This window comes from Lichenostomus cassidix, chromosome 1Ab (assembly GCF_008360975.1).
Source record: "Lichenostomus cassidix isolate B80296 chromosome 1Ab, HeHo_3.0, whole genome shotgun sequence".
NCBI classification, from domain to species: Eukaryota; Metazoa; Chordata; class Aves; order Passeriformes; family Meliphagidae; genus Lichenostomus; species Lichenostomus cassidix.
In genome coordinates, this window is record NC_139481.1 from 2,621,189 (window position 1) to 2,642,661 (window position 21,473).

Genomic DNA, 21,473 nt, shown 5'->3' on the forward strand with positions numbered 1-21,473 from the left:
CCCTTGGGTTGTACTCTCAGCTGAGAAGGTAAAAGAAACAAAGTCTGTATCCTTCAGGTCAAAGAGGAGATAAGAATAGAATCACAATTTAATCGAGTTCTTTTCACTTACGTAGAGAAAATATAATGCAAAAGTGAGGTGGAGTTGTGTGTTGTTTTAGGGAGAAAATGGCAAGGAATTTCTGATTCCTTTTGTGATTGCTGCTGCACTCACAGTTCTGAGTTTGGGGTTTTTTACAGTCTTAAAGCACCCAACAGAACTACTTAATGGGGCTTCTGAATACTTCTGGTGTTCACATCTTAAAGTATCAATAGCCTGTCAGTGGTCATGAGGTTTCACAGGAATCCAATTTTTAAAAAATATTCCTCTTTCAATATGCAAACTCTTTTTCAAAACTTTTAACTTTCCACCTGAGCATGAATGGATTTCATCCACTAAGGTTTGGTGGTATCCAAATAAATCTGGGGAATGGAGTTATGAAAATGTTTTTAGGTAATAAACTTTTAAACAAAGCTGTAAAACTGAAGAGTTTTAAATAAAGATATAAAACATCCACTGCATGTTAATGATTTACTTTTAGTAAATATGATTGTTTTCTCAATGGCACACAAAAAACAATTTTACTATCTTCAGTTACAATAGTAGGAGAAGTTGTGGATATTGTTCATAAGTATTGTGGAAATGATGCTTATGCTGAAAAATGTTATGTGGGTTGATTCTGTCAGGTTCTATTAGTTGAGAGAATGGTTGAGTTGTTAATGAATTTCAAATGGAAAATGATGGACTAGGGAGTCTCTGGGTATGTTTCCTTATGGCTTGTTAGCCAAAAAGTGAGGAATTAAGGAGGAAAAATTTTCAGTTTCACAGTGGTCTTACAAAGTTGGTAACATATAACTAAACTGAAAATAATTTAATAGCAACATATAAACATTCAAAATTAGAATATCAGCAGTAATTAGGTTGGAAAGATGCCTGTTAGCATAATGCATACCCAGTTCAGTGGGAGCAGGGACTCTAAATATCACTAAAAATTCCTTAGAGTAATACTGTGTAGGAAACCATATCTCTTCAAATGTCTTCAGGAAGCAAGAAAAACAGCTGGTTTAGGCAGAAAAAAAAACCTTTTATGTTTATTATGAATGTATTAGAAGTTAAACACTATTTTGGAAGAGTTTTTTGGGGGTTTTTTTTAATAATTGATTAAAAACTTTGAAGGCATGTCACCCCAAGGGACATGCATGAGATATCAGAGCCATAACTTTGAAATAGATAAAGTATCATCAGGAAGTTACTGAAGAACAACTTCTGTAAAATTGCATACCCAACTTCAAAATTAATAGACTTGCTGACATCTTTTAAGATCAGTGAATTTCAGGAGGAATTTTTTGAACAGTGAGAATTTAGTAGCTTTCTATACCACATCAGAGAGGTTTTCCAAAGCATAAGGAGGCAACATAAAGAAAAAGGTCAAGGCGATTGTGTTGCAGATGAAAGCAGAATATTTTCCTTTTTGTTCTTTTCATGGTTAGGTTAGTGGCAGTGATGTGGGAAAATAAGGTAGGTCAGTAATGGGCAACAGGAAGAAGTTCATTTGAGCAGAACATTTCAGGAAGCATTGCTGGCAGGGGCATGGAGTTGTCACCAAATGGGTCTTTTTACCTCTCGTTTTGAGCTTGCAACATGAGTAGCTGTGATCTGAGTTGTACTCACAACATTTCATCACAAATAAGCCCAGAAGCAGCCAAGCTTGAGGAAGTTGGTTGGAACTCATTAGTGTCATGTGGATGTTTCTACTCAGGGAAGCATATAAGGAAATCCTGTTGAAACTGTTAAAAGTCCAGGCACTTGACTGAATCATAGTAATTTTGGAAAATGTTGCTCTGGCATTCTTATTTTTTGCTGAATATCAAACCTAGTTCTTTTATTTGGTGTATAGGTTCCTCTAGTTGGTCTATAATACTTCTAGGGAAATAATTTGGAAATTTGGGACGAAAATTCTGTCTCTTATTCCATTTGCCTATGTTCATTGCCTTTAGGAAAAGAAAATCATGTATTTTCAGGCCTTTTCCTTTCTTTTGATGAGCATTTGTGGGAGTGTGGAATATAAAATTGTGAAGAAACATGGAGAGGAAATACTGGTGGTTTGTGCTGATATGGTCTTGTTTTTCTTTTTAGGCAGAGGCAGGAGAAATGAGTAGAAACACTGAACTAAAGAAGCTGCAGATCTTTGGAGCTGGACCCAAGATGATGGGACTGGCATTGGGAGCAAAGGATAAAGAGGGTAATTAAATCTTGGGCTCTTTGCTTTGTAGTGAGACTGTTAAATCTTCCTGAATGTCTCCAGAGACAGCATTAAGAAGTAAGCAAATCAAAGCTGGAAAGAGAAAGCTAAGTGTTCTGGGGTTTCATTCATGGGAGATTTACAGAGTGCTTCATATAACTTGGCAGAGTTTCAGCTCTTTATGTATTATGTAGTAACAATAACAATTCAGCAGCTGTTCCATGAACTGAGTGACTGGAAGAGAAAGCAAGACTTAAAAATACTGAAACTGATGCTGCCAGCAAAGTGCCCAACTTAGGAGTGTGAGGCCATTGGGATCACCTGTGAGGATAAGCAAAATAGGTTTTTCCTAATCCCTGTTGATTATTGGCCAGGTATAACATGTCATTTTTGCTTTCTTTGGACTGTTAAGTAGTTTCAGATCTGAAAGGCAGTGTGCCAGGACGGGTATCTGTGATGTTTTCACAAGTTAAGTCTCTCCTGATGTGATATTAATAGCATTTAACTTGATTTTACTTCAAGATGAGGTGACGCGAAGGCGCAAGGGAACCAGATCAGAAGCATTTGGAATGCAGATGAGGCAGCGCAAAGGAACTCTCTCTGTCAACTTTGTAAGTTTGATTCCTTTGCTGTGATTTCTGATAGAAAGAGCTTGGTTGATTTACTAAGATTTCTCTTTTTCCGCTAAAACATGAATAAATTCACGCTGCAGCAGATGATTTTGTTACAGGAAAAAAGAACAGTATTTCAAAAAACAATCTGTGCTCTAGGCTTTTGTTTTAATCTCTTGGAAAGGAAGGCTGTTGCAGTGTGAAGCTTTTTACTGATAATACTTGCCACATGCTTGAATGCCTTCAGTAGTTCACTTTCTGTTTGAACTCTCCTTTGTGGAACAACTGTAATACTACTTCTTTTCCTTAGAAGAGATTATGAGGTGCTCCAATACTTCAGGAGTTAGTTTTCAGCAATTCCGTGGTTTGTGTCTTTTCTGGTTTGAATTTGAACTAGTCATTATTCAAGTTTATTGAAAAGAAAGCCCTCAGGGGAAGAATGAAATGTTCAGTGCCCTGATGTTTGTCCATGGGAAAGCAGTGTACAGTTGTTCTTTATGTCTTTCATAGCATGTGACTTCCTACTTTCAAAGTGTCATGACTTAGTGTGTGTATGGAGCCATGAATGAAGATCCATGCTTTCATTGTCTGAAGAATTAGACTCTTCACTTAGAATTCAGCTGTTCTTTTTTTCTCTCTCAGCCTGAGAACACTTACAAAAGCTTATTTTAAATTTCAACCATGGAAGGCCAAGGCACCCTAAAGACTCTAATCACATTTTTAAATGTTGGGGGATGTGGAAATGGGAGAAGTTGGATATTTAAAAACCAGATCACTGTGCCATTGCAGATAAATTAGGATTTGTGTGAGTTGAATTTTTTCAATTGTGCTAGTACTTGCGAGTATATGGTTTTCCTAGGCCATGTAAATTTGATAATTTTAAATATCTCCTCTTAGGATTACCATTTTCATGCATTGTTAAATTTTGGAAAGAGGGCCTGGAGGTGCCTGTTAAGATACCCTTCCTGCCTCATATGTAGTTGCAAGAAGAGCAGCTGGTTTGGTGTTTTGGACAGACATGATATTCCATGAGGGGGTGTGTGTGGCTGCTTTTAAAAAGGGAAAAATGATAGGTCTCTGAGTAGAACTGCATTATTTTTTAAAATAGTTTCTGAAGCAACCTGAGGAGTCTCCTTAAGAAGTATATTATTGCACAGCTAGGAGGGTACATACTTAACTAGGCTGCTGTAACTGGATATGGGCTTGTCATTAAGTATTTAATCCACCTGAGCCTAATCAGCTGAAAAGCACATGTTTTTGTGACATCTTGATTAAATTAACAGACCCCACCAAAAGCAGCCCCACCTCTTCTGGTGTTATTTTGAGCTGTGAGAAGGAAATACGCACAGCCTGAGTTGCCAGGGACTGGTGGGAGTAGTAGCAGAATTTGGAGCAGGTGTCATTCATGAAGTTCATGCTGTTTGTAAAAATTTATGCATAAGGTGATTTTTTTAGCTATGATAAAATAATATACAGGCTTTTTTTTTTTTCCATTTAGATTGTTGCAGTTTTTCAGTATTATATTAAATATTTATATTAATTGAAGTTCTTTGCACAGTACAGGAAGCAACAGCAAATAAAATTTGAAACCTCTTTCATATGGCTTTTTCTCTGGCCCCAGAGAATGTCTTCCAGTCAGTGTTGTTCTTGTTGATAGACTATCTTGAACAACTTTGAGAAATTTTCTATTGTATTGGGATTAATACTTCTCTCTTATCATTTGGAGTTTTTATCCTTTGCTTTGGAAGAAATGAGAAAGAAGTTGGTACCTTTACATGTGGTTTCCTTCCTTTCCTCATGAATTTTTAGATTGAAATCTGTAGGTTTGCACATTTTGTTACCTCTTTTTCATTGCAAAGATATCACCATACTGTTGCAAGTGATGATGTGTGTATTCATGAAATATTTTCTTGAGATTTTCCTTAGCCATGAAGTCTTTGTAGAGATATAATTTGGATGGTTTTCCATGATAAGAGGGCTGAAGAGAGAGAGTTCTAAAACCTGCAACCTACTCTGTTGCCTTAGAGTAACATAAATGAGATGCTGCTTGAGTTAGATAGCCAAGATAGTTCAACTGAGCTGATATAGTGCTGCTTTGGGAATTAAACAATCTATCAGTGCTTCTCAAAAACCAGAGGAGACTGTTGATGCTCATATATTGGACTTCAGGATTATGCCCTTTGTTCCTTACTTTAAGGAAGGCAGGCTCTGGATGAGAAACTTCTTGTAACTTTTTTTTCTTATTTTTCCCCCACAGGTTGATCTCTACGTTTGCCTGTTTTGTGGCAGAGGAAATAATGAGGACAAGCTGCTCCTGTGTGATGGATGTGATGACAGCTATCACACTTTTTGCTTGATTCCTCCTCTCCCTGATGTACCCAAGGGTGACTGGAGGTGTCCAAAGTGTGTTGCTGAGGTACAGTTCAAAAACTACTCCAGCTTTGTCTACATACCTGTGTGCCTGGAAAGATCAGAAGAGTAGTTCAGCTCAGTACCAGTCCATGTGTGTAGAATGCATAGTTTGTTTTGGAAAATTGTCATGCTGAGCCATGAATCTTGGTTGATGAGCCATAAGGAGAGAGAAACATTCCTTCTAGAGCTGGGGCATAACCTTTATTTATTATATGGCCATGTGGAGGTGAAAAGTTTGACCTTGGTGTATTAAGAGCTGAAATTTGATATCAATTTGATAATCTGGTAGTGGGAAATTAGAGTGAGAAGTAGGGTTGTAGTGGATGTTTCTGCATAAACGTGATTTTGTAAACTATGAAGTAAATAAAGTATGAAATTTGGGCATAACAGGGAGCCCAAATTGATTTCTTTGATTATTGGAAAGACATTATAGCATTGCTCAGAATAGCTTGTAGCAGAAAGTGAAAGAACAAATTTAAAATTTTGCAGCTATTTTAGATTTGGCTTTCTGAAAAAGGAACTGCTCAGGCTCTGAAAGTGGAAGGTAGATAAATTTCATTACTCAGGGGTAGATTGTTACCAATGAAAAATATGCATGTAGGGACAAACCCAAGGAAGATAAGGTGCCAAGTTAAGTTTTTCCTAGCAAATGATACGGAAAACACTTGAAAATTTTTGAAAATCAATTGGAAGAGGTAGAAGGAGAAAACACATAGTTGTAATATGTACTAGAGAGTAAACAAACAGCAGCAGAAAGATGTTTGAAATGTTCACTAGTACTTCTTGCCTCAGTTTTTACTTCAGATGTTAATTGTGCACAGATGCTTAATGTAATTTTCCAGCAGGGTGCTGGAACAGAAGCCGGGAAGAGTAGGGTAAGGGCTCTTTCTATGTATTTAGGTCAACATTGTTTGACAGTGTTCACAGATGTTTTAGATTCTCTGTTGCAGGCTCCATTTAAGAACTACTTCCATACATGTTGGGAATAGTCTAAGGATAGTTCCTCTTGAAATAAAAGGAAATGACTGATTAATTCCTTTCCAGTCCTCTTTCTTTATGACTGAAGAGCTGACTATCAGATAGTTTTACATCAGCTTTGTCTTCCAGTATGTGTTGTATATATAAATGTGTCAGTTTGAAAGGAGCTGAGAAGGACACATTAGAAATGGGTGAGGAGAGGAGCTGAAATGCACATCAGTATTTTTTGCACTCTCAGGATGAATGGGGATAAACAGTGAAGGACTTGGAGGTTTTCTGTCAGATGGGCCATGTCTGTTGTTGGCTGTGTTGCCCTGTTCTAATTTCTCTTTTCCTCTTCCCTCCCATATATTTTCACAGTGTCAAATCTGTTGATGCTCTGCTGACTTGATAAGACTGAAACACTTGGGGGGTTTGTTCCTGTGCAGTTATTCTGCAGGTGCTTGAATGCAGTGTGTCTACAGAAATGTCCTGTGGCTGCTGAAGCATCTTGTGCACAGCCTTGCTCTGTGGCTGGCAGTGGTAGCTGATGAAATGCAGCTTTGGACAGGAAAGCAGAAGTGTGGAGCACTGGGGTTACAGTGTTAGATTAGCTTCTGTGCCATTAATTCTGGTCTGTTTCCGTTGTGGTAGGACTGCCTGGGCTGGAAAAGCTCTCAAAACTGGTAGCTTATTGTGCTGGGGAAGGACTCAGATGGACACTAGGGCTTTTTGCTAAAAATGTAACTGTGTCAGAGTCTGCTGCAGGGAACAATATTTTTATGTTCTGTCTCCTAGGAATGCAACAAACCCCGTGAGGCCTTTGGATTTGAACAAGCTGTCAGGGAATATACTCTCCAGAGCTTTGGTGAAATGGCTGATAACTTCAAGTCTGATTATTTCAACATGCCGGTCCATGTGAGTTTCAGCTTTCGTTGGGATTCCTTGTAAGGGAAAAAGAGAAGAGGTTTCAGCTGATGCTGGATTTTTGCTAAGGCATCTTAGCCTTGTTTTAAAGAAGCACCATAAGCTTCAAATGTGTAAACAAATTATTTAGCCTGCTGGCATCTGGTCTCATTTCAACTTCATTTCACCCTTTTCCTGCAGTGGTCAGACAGCTTTTATTGCTTGACAGGGTTTACTGTATTGAGCATACTCTAGTTAAAGTTTTTGTCTTTTTTGATAAACTGATCTAAGTATCTTGCTTTTGTTTGGCAAAGGGGCACTTCTTCTGCCCTTCCTATGCCTTTTGTCTTGGTTTAGTTTGTCCAGAGGATAAATCCTAGTTTTCCTTCCTCTTAGAGAGTCTTTTATAGACAAGTCAATAGACTGAGTCTGTCTGATAATCACAGGGTTTTTGGTTTGTTTTTTGTTCTGCATCGCGGCAGCATTTTTAAAACTAGGTTTTCTGCTTTGGCACATTTCCATGGTTCCACTGTCCTGTAGACTGCATGCAACACCTAAGTCTTCCTCCTCTCATGGTTCTTTGGTAATTTATGGACATTCTTGCTGAAGCCTCTACCTTTTAAGGACTCCAATTTATGATACAACTTGGGGGCAAGGAACAAAGCTTATTTTAAGAATAAGCATCGTAAATAAATACATATAATAATTATAATGAGTTATATGAAGATCAAAGTCCTGAACATAGTTATATCTGAAATTTCTCACTGTTGTTTAGAAATCCTGGTCATTATCCTCTGAAATAGTTTGGAGTTTGCACTCTGGTTTGTTCTCTTTGCTGCTTGACTTTTGTTCGCTGTCTCCTCTTCCTCTTCTTTTTTGCTGTACTTCTGGTGATGCCATCTTTTTTGTTTATTCCTTCCCTCATGATATGATATCCTATTTCTGAAACATTGCAGCTACTATTGAGGAATACAGACCAAACAATGACTTTGAAGAGGTGGAGGGGAGAGAGGGAGTGACCTTGGCATATGAAAATTCATTGGGAGCTAATTGTGATTTATTGCTTGAATGATAGTTTTTGTTATCTGCACATACCATAACATCTCTTCTGCTTTCAGATGGTTCCCACTGAGCTTGTAGAAAAAGAATTCTGGCGATTAGTGAGCAGCATAGAAGAAGATGTCATTGTGGAATATGGGGCTGATATCTCCTCCAAGGACTTTGGGAGTGGCTTCCCAGTGAAGGATGGCCGACGGAAGCTGATGCCAGAGGAGGAGGTGAGGAACAGGATATGCAAACTGACCCCGTTCTTTGCTCTGCATAAGATTTCACATTAAGAATTTAGGTCTGAAATCAGTGTGGATTTTTTTTTTCATGAAGAAATAGTTTCAGGCTTTTGTACATACTTAACATTCCTTTTGAGCTGGGCATTAATCTGATATTTGAGATTCTTTTGCAGATCTGGTTGCTGATAAGTTACACCTGTTTTTTGATGTTGCAGTTTGTCTGAGTTTGAGGAGACTATCTAATAATTTTATTTTCCTTGTTCCAAACCTTTTCATTATACAGTTAGCTACAGAAACATGATTCCGTCCTCATTAGGAGGTTCTTAATGGGTGAAACAAACTAATTTGATTTAGCTTGTTTCTCTGTGTATACTGTAAGAATGACAAGATGTAGATACAGCATTCAACTATAAAAAATTTGGTAAGTACATTACCTATTTTCCCTCAGACCTTAGTGTAGCAAAGCAATTTTCTTGTATGCTTAAATTCAGATAAAATTAGAGTAAAGGTGTGGTTTCCTGATTACACAGCCCCAAATCAATTTATACTGCTCACTGTTGTCTCCCACCCATTCCTGCACCTTCCCATGTGTACCTTTGCTGGCTATGCAGTGATTGTGTAGCTGCTTAGTGAGTCAGCTCTGATTGTTTATGTATTTGTATGAAGGTAGTCACTTAAATTTCTTAACCAGATCACTTAAGTCTTCTGACTCACTGCATTGTCTTTGTAGTGTCAGAGCAAAAGGAAACAGCAGCAATGTTTGGCTGAGCTGAGGGCCTGCAGTCTTGGGATAGGGAAGAAATCAAAACCTAACTGTATAAGCCTTGATCCAAAGAAGATGGGCTATGTTGAAATACTAGGAGTGGTATTAAAATCTTTGATTATTTGATGATTAAGGTATATAAGGAATTATTTCTGGTTTTGATGTTTCATTGTTGCAGGAAATATCCCACTGTCTACTATTAGAAATGGATAGGCTGATCTTTCGTGTTCTGGACTTGATGTCCTTATGTTCTTCTGATTTGTTCAAATTTTCCCCTTCTTTTGGCAGGATTATGCTCTCTCTGGCTGGAACTTGAACAACATGCCCATTCTAGAGCAATCAGTCCTTGCCCACATCAATGCAGACATCTCTGGCATGAAGGTGCCCTGGCTGTATGTAGGGATGTGCTTCTCCTCCTTTTGCTGGCATATTGAAGATCACTGGAGCTATTCCATCAACTACCTGCATTGGTATGGGCTGTCCTCTGTGCATCTACCTTACACTGCCCTGTTGGCTTTAGGAAATTTGTAGTTCTACTTGAAAGTGCCTCTGCACACTGAGTACAACTGTAAATAAAAAGCTAAATGTGGTGGGTGGTCCATGTTCTTAGCTGTGCCTGATTAAAAGTGAATACAAACCATATTAGTGCTTTTCATTAACTGATGAAATATTCTTGTGTGGCCAACATTCCAGTGCCATGGTAAAATCATGCTTTACAGGGTCCCATCTTTTTTAAGGAAGCTTTTTTGTTTAGAGCTGAGTTACAGTTCACTGCTTTGTAATTTAAAGTTGGGATTTGTCTGTGCTGGGCATGCAGTCAGCTGTCTCATGGCTTTTAGAGGCATCAGAGCTGACTGTTCAGCAGTAGATCCACAGAAATACTCCTTGTAAAGAGAAATTTGGAAGTAATTCTGCCTTTTGGAGCAGTGCTAGAAGTGTTGTGTTCAGCTTTTGTGTTTGAATAGAAGACTCGTGCCAGATTAACTATTGGCTTTGCAGTCTTCCCAGTTCACCAGACTGTCGCAGTGAATGGAGCAGGGGGGAGGAAGGGAGAAGCTGTGGGAAGCTTTAGAAATTTTGCTGTACATCTGGGAGAGATGAGCTGACAGCCTTCAAACCAAAATTGCACATATTTAAAGGCACATCTTTGCTAGTGAGGCCTGAGCTGCAGGCTCAGGAAGGGAATTAATTCTGTTTCAAGTAGTTATTGTCCTCAGCTTGTTAAGTGGGTCAGTATGTGAGGGGTTTGTGCCTGCTGGAGAATTCCAGGAGCAGGGATCTGCGGGCTGTCCTGGCTGTGTGCTGCCAGCAGGTGACACTGCTGCCCGCTGGATCCGCTGGGAATGCTGAGATAAAACACTTACATAGTGTACTGTAAACCCTTTCCGATATTTCAGCAGCCTGCTGCTTGTAGTTAATAAAATGTATTTTAAAATTCAGTCTCAGCACTGTAGATGTGAGGTCATTACAGTTGATTTTGGGTAAGAAAGGACTGGAATAGTGCTTGAGTGATTATTTGTTTAGTTTTGGTTTTGTTAATCTTTTCGTTCTGTCATACCTAACTAATCCATGTTATTTGTCCTTAATAGTCTAGTGGCTCGCAGGTTTTTAGTAATTAGCTATGAATATTAAAAAGATGGCATGTCTTTTACTCCACTGGCTGTTACACTGTTCTTATGGGTTTTAGGAATATGACTACTCCAAGCCTAACTGAGTGGAGAAGTATCATGATCTCTCTTAAACTGTGGCTGTGACAGCCAGGGTTTTGTTTATTAAACGTAATTCCTTCTTCCTGAAGGAAAATAATTGCCCATTTTACCCTTTTGGAGCATGGTAAGTGACAATTATCTCCCACGTTAGGCTTGTCAAGACCAATCTACTGTTGGGTACGTTGAGATTGTGTTGGAGTGTAACTGACTTCTCAGATTAGAATAGTAACATCCTGAAGGAGATGCTTGTTGATTAAAGAAAATTTTTTTTAATCCAGATGTAAAGTGGCTTGTGAGGACAGTGCTGCAAGATGTGAGGTGTTCTTGGCAGTTGAGTGGCACCATCAGTTCCCTGTCACTTGTGTTGATTGCTGTGGTTGTGTTTTGGTAGGGGAGAGCCGAAGACATGGTATGGTGTGCCCTCTCATGCAGCAGAGCAGCTGGAAGAGGTGATGAAGGAATTGGCTCCGGAGCTGTTTGAATCCCAGCCTGATCTCCTGCATCAGCTGGTCACTATTATGAACCCCAATGTGCTGATGGAACATGGTGTACCAGTGAGTAGCACACGAGCATTTTTTACATGAGTATTTCTATGTGCTTGTTTTTTTTCATTCTCTGCCAGATTTGTATAACAATGGTTTGGCATAACTCTGAAGAGTTTTTATGGTGGGCATTTGCATATTCCATTCATTATTTACAGGGTGTTATTCAAAGCTGTTTTCTAGACTGCCCTAGACTAACCAGGAAGTTTAAATTATCTTGTAACAGGAGTGTGCCAAGCTTCCTACATAAAATACCTTCCAGAACAAGCATACACTGTGTATTACACTTACTTTTTAATCAAAAAAATCCCTTCCATTGTGTAACAGCAAGTTTGTCTGAAATGCTTTTAAAAGCTTTTGACAGAAAAATACTTGTCTTATATTCAGTAGAAATCTCAGCATTACAAAATGCTTTTCTGACCAAACATAATTCACTGCAGACCTCTAAGCAGCAGTCACTATCATTTGCTTTTGTCTTAGGATAAATTGCTTCCCTGGCAAATACCCCAACAAAACAAACCATAAACTTTTTTCTAGAAGCTTTTTTGCACTTTGTGGTACAATGGATTAAATGATGATAGAGAAACATCCCTTTTGGGATTCATAAAGACAATTTTCAACTGTTGGCTTATATATTCAGCTTTTTTTGAATAAGACTGTAAATTGAGTACTCATGTTAAGGCAGAAACAATCCTTACCACTGTGTTCCTGTGGTGTTCTAAGGTACAGAAAGTGATGTTCAAGCATCTTGTACTTTTGTGTCTTAAGCTGTTGCATGGTACATGTTTATTCTTTCTCTTTATTTTATTAGGTTTTCAGGACCAATCAGTGTGCTGGCGAGTTTGTTGTGACCTTTCCTCGTGCATATCACTCTGGATTTAACCAGGGATATAACTTTGCTGAAGCTGTGAACTTCTGCACTGCTGACTGGGTCTGTTCTTTTGTACATATTTGCTATGTCTCTGCTCAGTGACCTCAGCAAGTGGTGTGTTAGTAACTTACCTACCTGAATAGTTTTTTTCCGTTAAATAATGGATTTAATGTTTATAGTTCTTGGGACAGCAGTTAAAAACTTAGGGGGTTTCCCTTACACAAAATGATTTTGATGAGCACTTCATTCTAAGCAGCTTCAAACTGAAACTTTGGCACATGTTCTTCCTTTTTAATTATTGATTAACCAAAAAGTGGCATCTCTGAGTAGCTTTAGCTAGGATTTCTGTGATGCCACTTCCTGAATTTGATACAGGTCCATGTCCTGTCTTGGAATGCTGTTGTCATTTGAGTGTTGGAGATAAGCTTATAAGAGTCTTTTTTGTTCCTTTGTGCCCAGCTCATTGTGCCTTTTAATCATATTAGTGCTGTTCTAATAGCTGTGCCACATCAGTGCTTAGCTTCTGTGGATTGTTCAGGAAATGGTCAAAGGACTGTTCTGTTCCTGTCCAGGGTTTGCAGTTGGAAGTTATGATCTCATCTCTAGTTTTGTCTGTCTCTAGCTTCATTTATTAAACTACAAATGGAAGTTTTAGCCCTTTTTCAAGGATTTTTATTCATTTAACAGAAAAATTGTCTGCAGGACTGGCAGTGTGTCAGTGCTCTTTTTTACCTGCAGTGCTCATGATGTAATATGTGTGTAACCTCTGAAAAACTGCTAAACTCTCACCAACCACATGAAATTTCCTTTGCTTATGCAAAATGTACCCAGAAATACATGTGGTAAATTCACCTAGCATCTTTTTGCTTCAAAAGGCACAAAATGAGTGATGTCTATGTCCAAGCATAGTAATATCCAGAGGGCAATGCATTCACCTTAGCATAGACCAGATGACTTCTCTTTGGTGCTAGTTGCTTTCCACTGGAAATAAAAAGAGCTTAGGACAGCTCTTAAACTTTTGTCTGTAAATTAGGTGCATAAGCTTATGGAACATGCCCCTCCCTAGCATTGATATCCTCTTTGTCCTCATCTGTGACATCATTTAAGCTTGTTATAATTTGCTCTGCCCCATCAAACACAATTCTCAGTCTTTTCCCAGTTTTTGTCAAAGGAAGGCAGTTGGGAGCTAAGAGACTATTTTTTTTTCCCCAAATAATGATGATTTGGTTTTCTGCAGCTTCCCATTGGGCGTCAGTGTGTGAGTCACTACCGCAGGCTGGGACGTCACTGTGTTTTCTCGCACGAGGAGCTGATCTTCAAGATGGCTGCAGATCCAGAGTGCCTGGATGTTGGCCTGGCTGCCATGGTGTGCAAGGAGATGACTCTCTTGATAGAGGAGGAGACACGGCTGAGGGAGTCAGTTGTACAGATGGTGAGTTATGAAAGACAACTCTTTGCTTGCAGAAGAACTTTGGCTTCCCCCTCCCCCTGCTCGCATTAGGATTTTTGAGCAAGTGGCTAATTTCTTTTGCCAGGGAGTGTTGATGTCTGAGGAAGAGGTGTTTGAGCTGGTTCCAGATGATGAACGTCAGTGCATAGCTTGCAGAACCACGTGCTTCTTGTCAGCTCTGACATGTTCCTGTAATCCTGAGCGCCTGGTGTGCTTGTACCATCCCTCTGATTTATGTCCCTGTCCCATGCAGAAGAAGTGTCTAAGGTACACAGGGTTTTTTTTTCTCCCTGATTCCATATCTGACAGTTTGCTGTAGACCAGTGGCCAAATGCATTTGGTCAGACTTCTCTCTTCCTTTATTTAAGGAATATTTTTATCCTCTTTGTTTCTTGGTTCTCAGGCAAACTGGCATTGTACATGTTGTTTTTCTGGTCTTGCTGCAGCTGGGAAAAATTGAGTATTAGCAATATCCTGACTTTTGTGTGGGTGTTAATACCTTTTCTGTCTTTTCTTTCCATACCTTCAGGTACCGATATCCACTAGAAGATCTTCCTTCTTTGCTGTATGGAGTGAAAGTTAGAGCACAGTCCTATGACACTTGGGTCAGTAGAGTTACAGAGGCTCTATCTGCCAATCTCAACCACAAGAAAGGTCAGACTTCTATCATTTATAGTAGGATGTCCTGAAACTCCTACATGTGTTCTGTGCTCTCATTTAATGAGAGAAACGCTGTGTTTTGTGTACTGGGAAAAAGAAATGAGCTAATGCAAGAGTGTAATGCAAATTACCATTGTGTATTTCAAATTGAATACCCCATTGGAGCCTTGATTGAAGGCCTTTGAAACAATCTTAAAATCTCTCTTGTTTCTGCATGCAAATTATTTATGTACTTTTATTGCAGATGTGATTGAGCTGCGAGTGATGTTGGAGGATGCTGAAGACAGGAAATACCCTGAGAATGATCTTTTCCGCAGGCTCCGAGATGCTGTGAAAGAAGCAGAGACTTGTGCTTCGGTAGCACAGCTGCTTCTGAGCAAAAAGCAGAAACACAGGTAGGACAGGCATTTTTTTAATACTTTCCACCTGTCTCTTTGGTTACTTTGTTGGACCTGGAAGTGTTTAGAACCCTGAGTTCACTGTGTGCAAACTTCTTTCAGTGTTTCCTTTCCTTAGTGCCAGTGTGACATTGCTGAGTGTCCCCTCCTGCAGTCCTGTCCCTTGGAGCCTTGTACTAATCTACATTTTAATATGGAGAACCTCTGTATTAATTACATTTTACATTATGGTTTTGTGTAAGTCCATAATTGAAAGATAGAATTTTTCTTTCTTCACTATTTCTGTAGTGTTAAAATGTAGATTCATTAGCATTAGCTCTTCAGCATTTGCAGTCTCATACTTGTGAAGTTGTGCCTGTCAGTGATCTGTACACCAAGTATTTAATTTGTGCAGTGTGTTACTTTTCAGTCTTTTACTCCATTCACTGGGCTTGTTACACTTGCTCCAAGTGATATTTAATGGAAATGTCTTTGCAGAACGTGTCCCACTTAATAGCAGTCCTCTGTTGCAAGGCAGGTTTCAGCAGTTCTCTGGCTACAAGACAGAAATCACTGGAAAATAAGACTTGTGTTCAGAGCTTGTTGCTGTTCCATATCTCAGACTTCTTGTCAGTGCCTGGCATGGCAGTCAGCTTCTTGAGCTGCCTAAAGCAGACTTTATGGAGCTATATTTTTTTACCTATTTGTAACAAATTCAAGTCATGCCTCCAAAGAGCAGGGTGAATTGTCCTGAAGGTTTAGGGGAATTGTATTAAATTTTATTTTCAAGATTTTGGAATTCCTGTTCAGTTTAGGTAAGGTTTTTCTTTTTGAGTTGTTAGGCGATGAAATATTTTTGGTAACTTCTCAATAATCTTGATAATTTTTGTCACTGTGAATAAATCTAAGGATCACCATCTTATCTCCTCCTTAATACTAATTATGCCCATTTGTGCAGCAGAGTGAGCCAAGACAGTGGGAGGACACGGACCAAGCTGACTATGGAGGAGCTTAAAGCATTTGTACAGCAGTTGTTCAGCTTGCCATGTGTTATCAGCCAGGCCCGACAAGTGAAGGTAAGATTGCATCTGCTCCTCTGATAATGCTGTGCTTTTTTTTTTACTATTTTCTGGTTTTGTGGTAGTATTTCTTTTAAAACAGATAATTTTGCCTGGTGTAGAGGATATGTGCACTTTTTTAGGGTGCCTGTTGCAACAGGTGGTGTCAGATGGGGTGTCACTGCAGCTAAACAAAGATAAAAGATCCCCTTCACCTGTCACTGTCCAGTTTTAAATCTCTGAACCAGTTACTCTTATCCCATCATCATTAATGCTCTCTGTAGAGGTGAAATTTTTGGCTAAATCCAGCCCTTTATATGTTTTTGTAGAAACCTCTGAAGGTTGGGTTGGTGTGCTTTTTCAGGGGAGCAGGAAAGCAGTGCCACATTGTCAGTTATTCCATAAATACATCTCAGCCTTCTTTCCAGGCTACAGCTGCCTTAATCTGTATGCATGGCCTGCATTTCTTGCCCTTCATAGATATCTTAGCACATGTCTGTGAATGAATCTAGATTAATAAGTAATCCAGATCCTACTGATTCCCCTGGCTGCTATTATCATTTATCATTCTGGCACTCTGCATCATAGCAAGTGTTTTCAGCAGCAATCTCAATTTGTTTCTCTGTCACTGATGATGAAATACTAAATAGTATTTCACCTACTAACCAACTTCTGGAAAACTGTTTAAGAAACATCCTTAATAATGATTTTTTGCCTAGAGAAATGCTTCTTGAGATGTATGTTAATCACTTATTAATCTCCATGTTCTTGTACAGTTTTATAAGTGTTGTGTAGTACTAAACAGAGGACATAAAATTCTGAATATTACCATATGTGTAGCTGCTGCTACACAGCTAAACATACAGTCAAAAAATAAATTGGTTTTGTCTGAGGAGGCCTCTCAAGTGTTGTAGTGTTTGTCCTTTATTAATGAATTTTACAATGATAGTAGATAGATTTACTTTCTAGATAGTTCAGTGTTGATAAGAGAGACTTTATATTGGAATTTCTTACTGTTTTTATAATATTGGTGTGTTTTTGCTGAAACCGGATTACTACACTTCTTTCCACATACAATCCAAAAACACTTACTAATATTTATTAATGAAATTCTATCATCATCTGTTAGTAGACTTGTAAGACAGTTCTCAGCAGGGCTTATTTGTTTCTAATGTACTTAAAACCTGCTTCTAATTAAAATGTAATTTGTAGATGGAAGGGCTGCTAGCATACAGTAAACACTTAACAGTTTTAATTTGTATTTTTGTCCAATACTTTCTCCCAACTCATCTCTCTTCCCCCACCCCCCAGCATTAGGAAACTGTTTCTGTTTCAAGTACTCTGCCTAGGCATGTGCATGTTCTTGAAGCTTCAGCATAATCACTAGTCAATAAATAAATATTATCATTTTACTGATTACAAACTGTAGTCTTTTAGTTTCTGAATGAAGTCAGATAATGATCATTTATGCCTGAGCACTCACTAGCTTTTAGCATGGCATTCGAATGCAATTATCCTTCATAATGAATAGCAAAATAATTGTCATGTTGGATGATGAGTATTTTCTAACACAAAAGGCATTGTAATTATTAAACTGTAATAATTTACTGTTGTCACTCTGAAGCATTCAGAGTATGTTCCCTAAATCAAAATCTTGATAATGTAGGTCTTGTTCTTTTTTACAAATGCCTTCTGATTTCCAGACAGTCATGAAAAGCAGCATCAGCCAAAAAGGGCAGTGAGTTAAGGGTTAGGAAATGCAGGGTTTGCTCCTCATCATGCCATCGACTTGCTGTCAGAAATGCCTGTCTTTTTGTGAGAGACTTGGGGCTGAATCAATTGAGTATACTGGTTGAATGTCCTTGAGTGAATCTCCTGCAGACATTCTTTCCTGTCTGTTTGCTGTCTTTGATTTTTTTTTATTGCAGTGCCAAAACATGAGGATGAGGACAACTGCAGCAGTGCAGTTGAATTTCTGTGAAATTGCCTCCTTTAATAAGAGGGTTTTGCGTTTTCATTTCTTTCTTCTGTGCAATAAAGCCCTGATGCTTATAACTGGTGGTCCTGCTTTAAGGGAATAATAATTTCAAACTTCTCCATTATTATTTTCATGATCTTTGGTATTCCTGTTCTCATACATCTGTTTTCTTATTTCTTCTCAGCATGTTTTTTTTCTGCTTTGTGTTGTGGCCATTACTGTAATGCCCCTGATGCTGTATTGAAACGATAACCCATTTGCAGAAGTCCCTTTTTCCCCACTATTTTAAAATTAATTTTGACTGGACAGCGCTAAATATTCTGTTTTGTTGGGAGCTGTGGTCATTTGCAGTTGTACTATTTTAGGTGCAGAGTTTGATGCAAGTGAAATGCCTAAGGTATGAAACATTAGGCCATCAAGTAAGTTGAGATGGTCTGTTACTTAATTTCTGTCAGACTTGATGGCTTGTGACAGCTAGCTGGCATTGTGTGTAGAAGCTCAGACTGATGATGTGATGATCCCATACAAATTCACAGCTGACTGATCCCTCAGTTGGATTTTCTTTTGCATTCTGTGGGGTTTTTTCCCTAATTGATTTGTACTGTATGTTACTTCAGAATCTGCTCGATGACGTGGAAGAATTTCACGAGCGCGCTCAAGAAGCTATGATTGATGAGATCCCAGACTCCTCCAAGCTGCAGGAATTGATAGACATGGGCTCTGGCCTTTATGTAGAACTTCCTGAGCTGCCCAGGTTGAAGCAAGAACTGCAGCAGGCACGGTGGCTGGATGAGGTGAGGTCCACCCTCTTGGATCCGCAGAGAGTCACCCTGGATGTGATGAAGAAGCTGATTGACTCAGGTGTGGGCTTGGCACCACATCATGCTGTGGAGAAAGCCATGGCTGAGCTGCAGGAGCTGCTCACAGTCTCAGAGAGGTGGGAGGAGAAGGCCAAGGTCTGCCTGCAGGCCAGGTGAGTATTCCTTTGCAAACTGTCCTTAGTATGCAAAAAAAAAAAAATAAGTCGCACACTTTTATGTTTTTCATCCTCTTTTGACAAGTGTCGTGAAAAGTTGGGTCTTTAAAGCTGTAGTTGCCTTTGTTATTTTGTTTTTTGGGTTTTTTTTACCTTCCAGCAGTTAGATTACTCAAGAGTTGGATTGGAGATTGATGCATTGCAGAAGTGTTGATTCCTTATGTTGCACAGTGGCAGGAGGCTGTGGGTGTTGCTGCTGTCTTTGCTATCCATCCCCCTCAAAAAAGAACCCTAAGTTTGCTACACAGCCCAGCTTTCTTGATATTAAGGAGTTGTGATGCTGTGCCCTTTGGAGCTTGTTTGTGCCAAGTCCATGATCTTTCTCACCTCCTGTTATTTGGTAACACCCTCCAAGCATAGAGCCATGCTATCCTACACTGCAGTGCAGTGGTGAAGTTGCATCACCAGCCTGTCAAATTTATGGCTTTAGATGAGTGGCATTTGGAGAGAAGGCTGGAATTGGGTTTTTCTTACTCTAGACCACGGCAAAGTATGATGGCTCTGGAGGGCATCGTGAATGAAGCCAAGAACATCCCTGCCTGCCTGCCCAATGTGCTGGCACTGAAAGAAGCCCTGCAGCGGGCTAGAGACTGGACAGCCAAGGTGGAGGCCATTCAGGTAGGGCTTACAGCAGAGACTGCAATCTTCTGCTTGCACCCTTTGATTTAGGTGTGTCCTTTATTCCTAGCACCTCTCCTCACGAAGGTGACCTGAAGAGAAGCCTTGCTATGGCTGTTAAATGTGCTTACCAGAGCTTGTATACTTGAATTTCTTTTTGTGCATTTGTTTCCTCACTGGCTATCCAATTTCTATTTCCCTTCCTTTTATGCATTTCAGAGTGGATGTAAAAGCTGGCAAATTCATTCTGATATGGTGTTTGGTTTTGAAACTGTTCAGCATACTGTCACTGGAAATATTTAGCTGCACCAGAGGATGCTCTCAGGTCTTCAGTTTTGGATCTGGCTGTGGAAGTTTTTTTGGTTTTTTGTTTTCTCCCCAAAATGGTGCAAGATTCAATGGCACTGGTGGCCACAATTTTCTGAAGTAGATGAATTGGTTCAATAACCTCCCCTTCTACTGGTCTACCCACATAACTTGATCGAGAGTTCTGTGATATTTTTTGGTGTCTAGACTATCTCTGGACTGCAGCTGCTTATCAGGTACTTGTTGGGAGTTGAAGTGAGAATCCCAGTTGGTTTCACATCAGCCCCTGTACAACCCTCAGGTGTAACACCTTGCTGTTAACAAGACAACATTTAAGATAACTGTCTGGAAATGGAATGTTGTCTTACTCCTTAAGCCAGCTGGCCATGTCAAAATGATCGTTGAAATAAAAGCTTTGTGACATAGTTGTTTAAAATAACAGCAAATTGAAACACTGCCCTCCTTTCCTTTCCTATGGAACTATTTCAGACAGTGACAAAATAGCATGTGGCTTGACATTAAGCTGACAACTGCTAAAATGGTGGAGTTGTTGGCTTAGAAATATTTATTTCACCCCAGAATGGGAGCAACTATGCCTACCTGGAGCAGCTGGAGAGCTTGTCTGCCAAGGGCCGCCCCATCCCCGTGCGCCTGGACGCTCTGCCCCAGCTGGAGTCCCAGGTGGCTGCAGCCCGAGCCTGGAGGGAACGCACAGGAAGGACCTTCCTCAAGAAGAATTCCAGCTACACTCTGCTGCAGGTGAGCAGCACGTGCTTCTCTGTCAGAAGAAAACACACTTCTCTGTCAGAAACTCGTCCTGATGGCCCTCGGTGGTGTGGAAGGGGAGAGTTGGTTCAGTTACATTGCATTACAGCTCCTTTTCAGAATAGAATATAATGTAATTTCACCTGAGAAGAGCTGAAATTAAAAGAATGAAAAGGGCAAAAAGTCTGGTTAGTCTTGTTTTATGCACAGACAACCTCATCCCCTCTTTTCTTCAAAAAGATGAGAAGTAAAGGAATTTTTGTAGTTGTTGAAAAATATAGGTCTGAAATGGACATAGACCTGTCTCAAATTGGTAAATGTTTTAACTTGCCTCACTGTTTAAATGCTAAGAAAACAGATTAGGTATTTTATAAACTGTTTACCTATAGGAAAAATTAGTCAATTACTGTTTATTTCGCTTCAGTGGATGTAGTCACTGTCCTTGTTTTAATAAAAATCAATCATGTGTTTGAAGATCTGTCATATCTACTTGACAGGCTTCCCTTTCCTAAGGAAAACAGTTCCAGTTCAACTGCATTCTTAGAGGCTATATTTTTCATTCTCTTATGTTGTTATTTCTCTGTAGTTTGTCTTTACTTTTAGTGAGATGTCCAAATACAGACAGTATCCTCTAAGACTTTCCCTAGTGTCATGTGAAGTGCAGTAATTACATTTTGTGACTCAAAAGGGATATTGATGTTTAATGTTTTCCAGTGGGATCTTCCCTATTGCAACAGCATCACACTGATTTTGTTCACTTTGTGATGCACTCTAAATACAGCTTTTTCTCTATAGTTTTCTGCCTAACTAGTTATTTAATATGTTCTGGTTTTGCATTTTCCTAAGTGTAGCAATTTGAGCTTTCCTATATTGAATTTAATTTGCTA

The 21,473-nt window shown here is 39.3% G+C and overlaps 1 protein-coding gene across 3 annotated transcripts in view; it reads left to right on the top strand.

The window, feature by feature from the left end:
• KDM5A (lysine demethylase 5A) overlaps positions 1 to 21,473 on the top strand; it is a 41,069-nt gene that overhangs the window by 9,398 nt on the left and 10,198 nt on the right. Inside the window, exons 6-21 of one of the 3 annotated variants that reach the window (XM_085049414.1) lie at positions 2,176 to 2,281; positions 2,804 to 2,892; positions 5,150 to 5,308; positions 7,060 to 7,179; positions 8,286 to 8,444; positions 9,505 to 9,686; positions 11,317 to 11,479; positions 12,279 to 12,398; positions 13,576 to 13,770; positions 13,874 to 14,055; positions 14,318 to 14,442; positions 14,693 to 14,843; positions 15,787 to 15,901; positions 18,479 to 18,834; positions 19,377 to 19,515; positions 20,401 to 20,580. In XM_085049414.1, coding sequence (XP_084905540.1) covers positions 2,176 to 2,281; positions 2,804 to 2,892; positions 5,150 to 5,308; positions 7,060 to 7,179; positions 8,286 to 8,444; positions 9,505 to 9,686; positions 11,317 to 11,479; positions 12,279 to 12,398; positions 13,576 to 13,770; positions 13,874 to 14,055; positions 14,318 to 14,442; positions 14,693 to 14,843; positions 15,787 to 15,901; positions 18,479 to 18,834; positions 19,377 to 19,515; positions 20,401 to 20,580 — 2,541 coding nt within the window. Of the gene's footprint in view, positions 1 to 2,175; positions 2,282 to 2,803; positions 2,893 to 4,239; positions 4,335 to 5,149; positions 5,309 to 7,059; positions 7,180 to 8,285; positions 8,445 to 9,504; positions 9,687 to 11,316; positions 11,480 to 12,278; positions 12,399 to 13,575; positions 13,771 to 13,873; positions 14,056 to 14,317; positions 14,443 to 14,692; positions 14,844 to 15,783; positions 15,902 to 18,478; positions 18,835 to 19,376; positions 19,516 to 20,400; positions 20,581 to 21,473 lie in introns of those variants that run through there. The other 2 variants (XM_085049412.1, XM_085049415.1) reach the window with 2 other exon arrangements.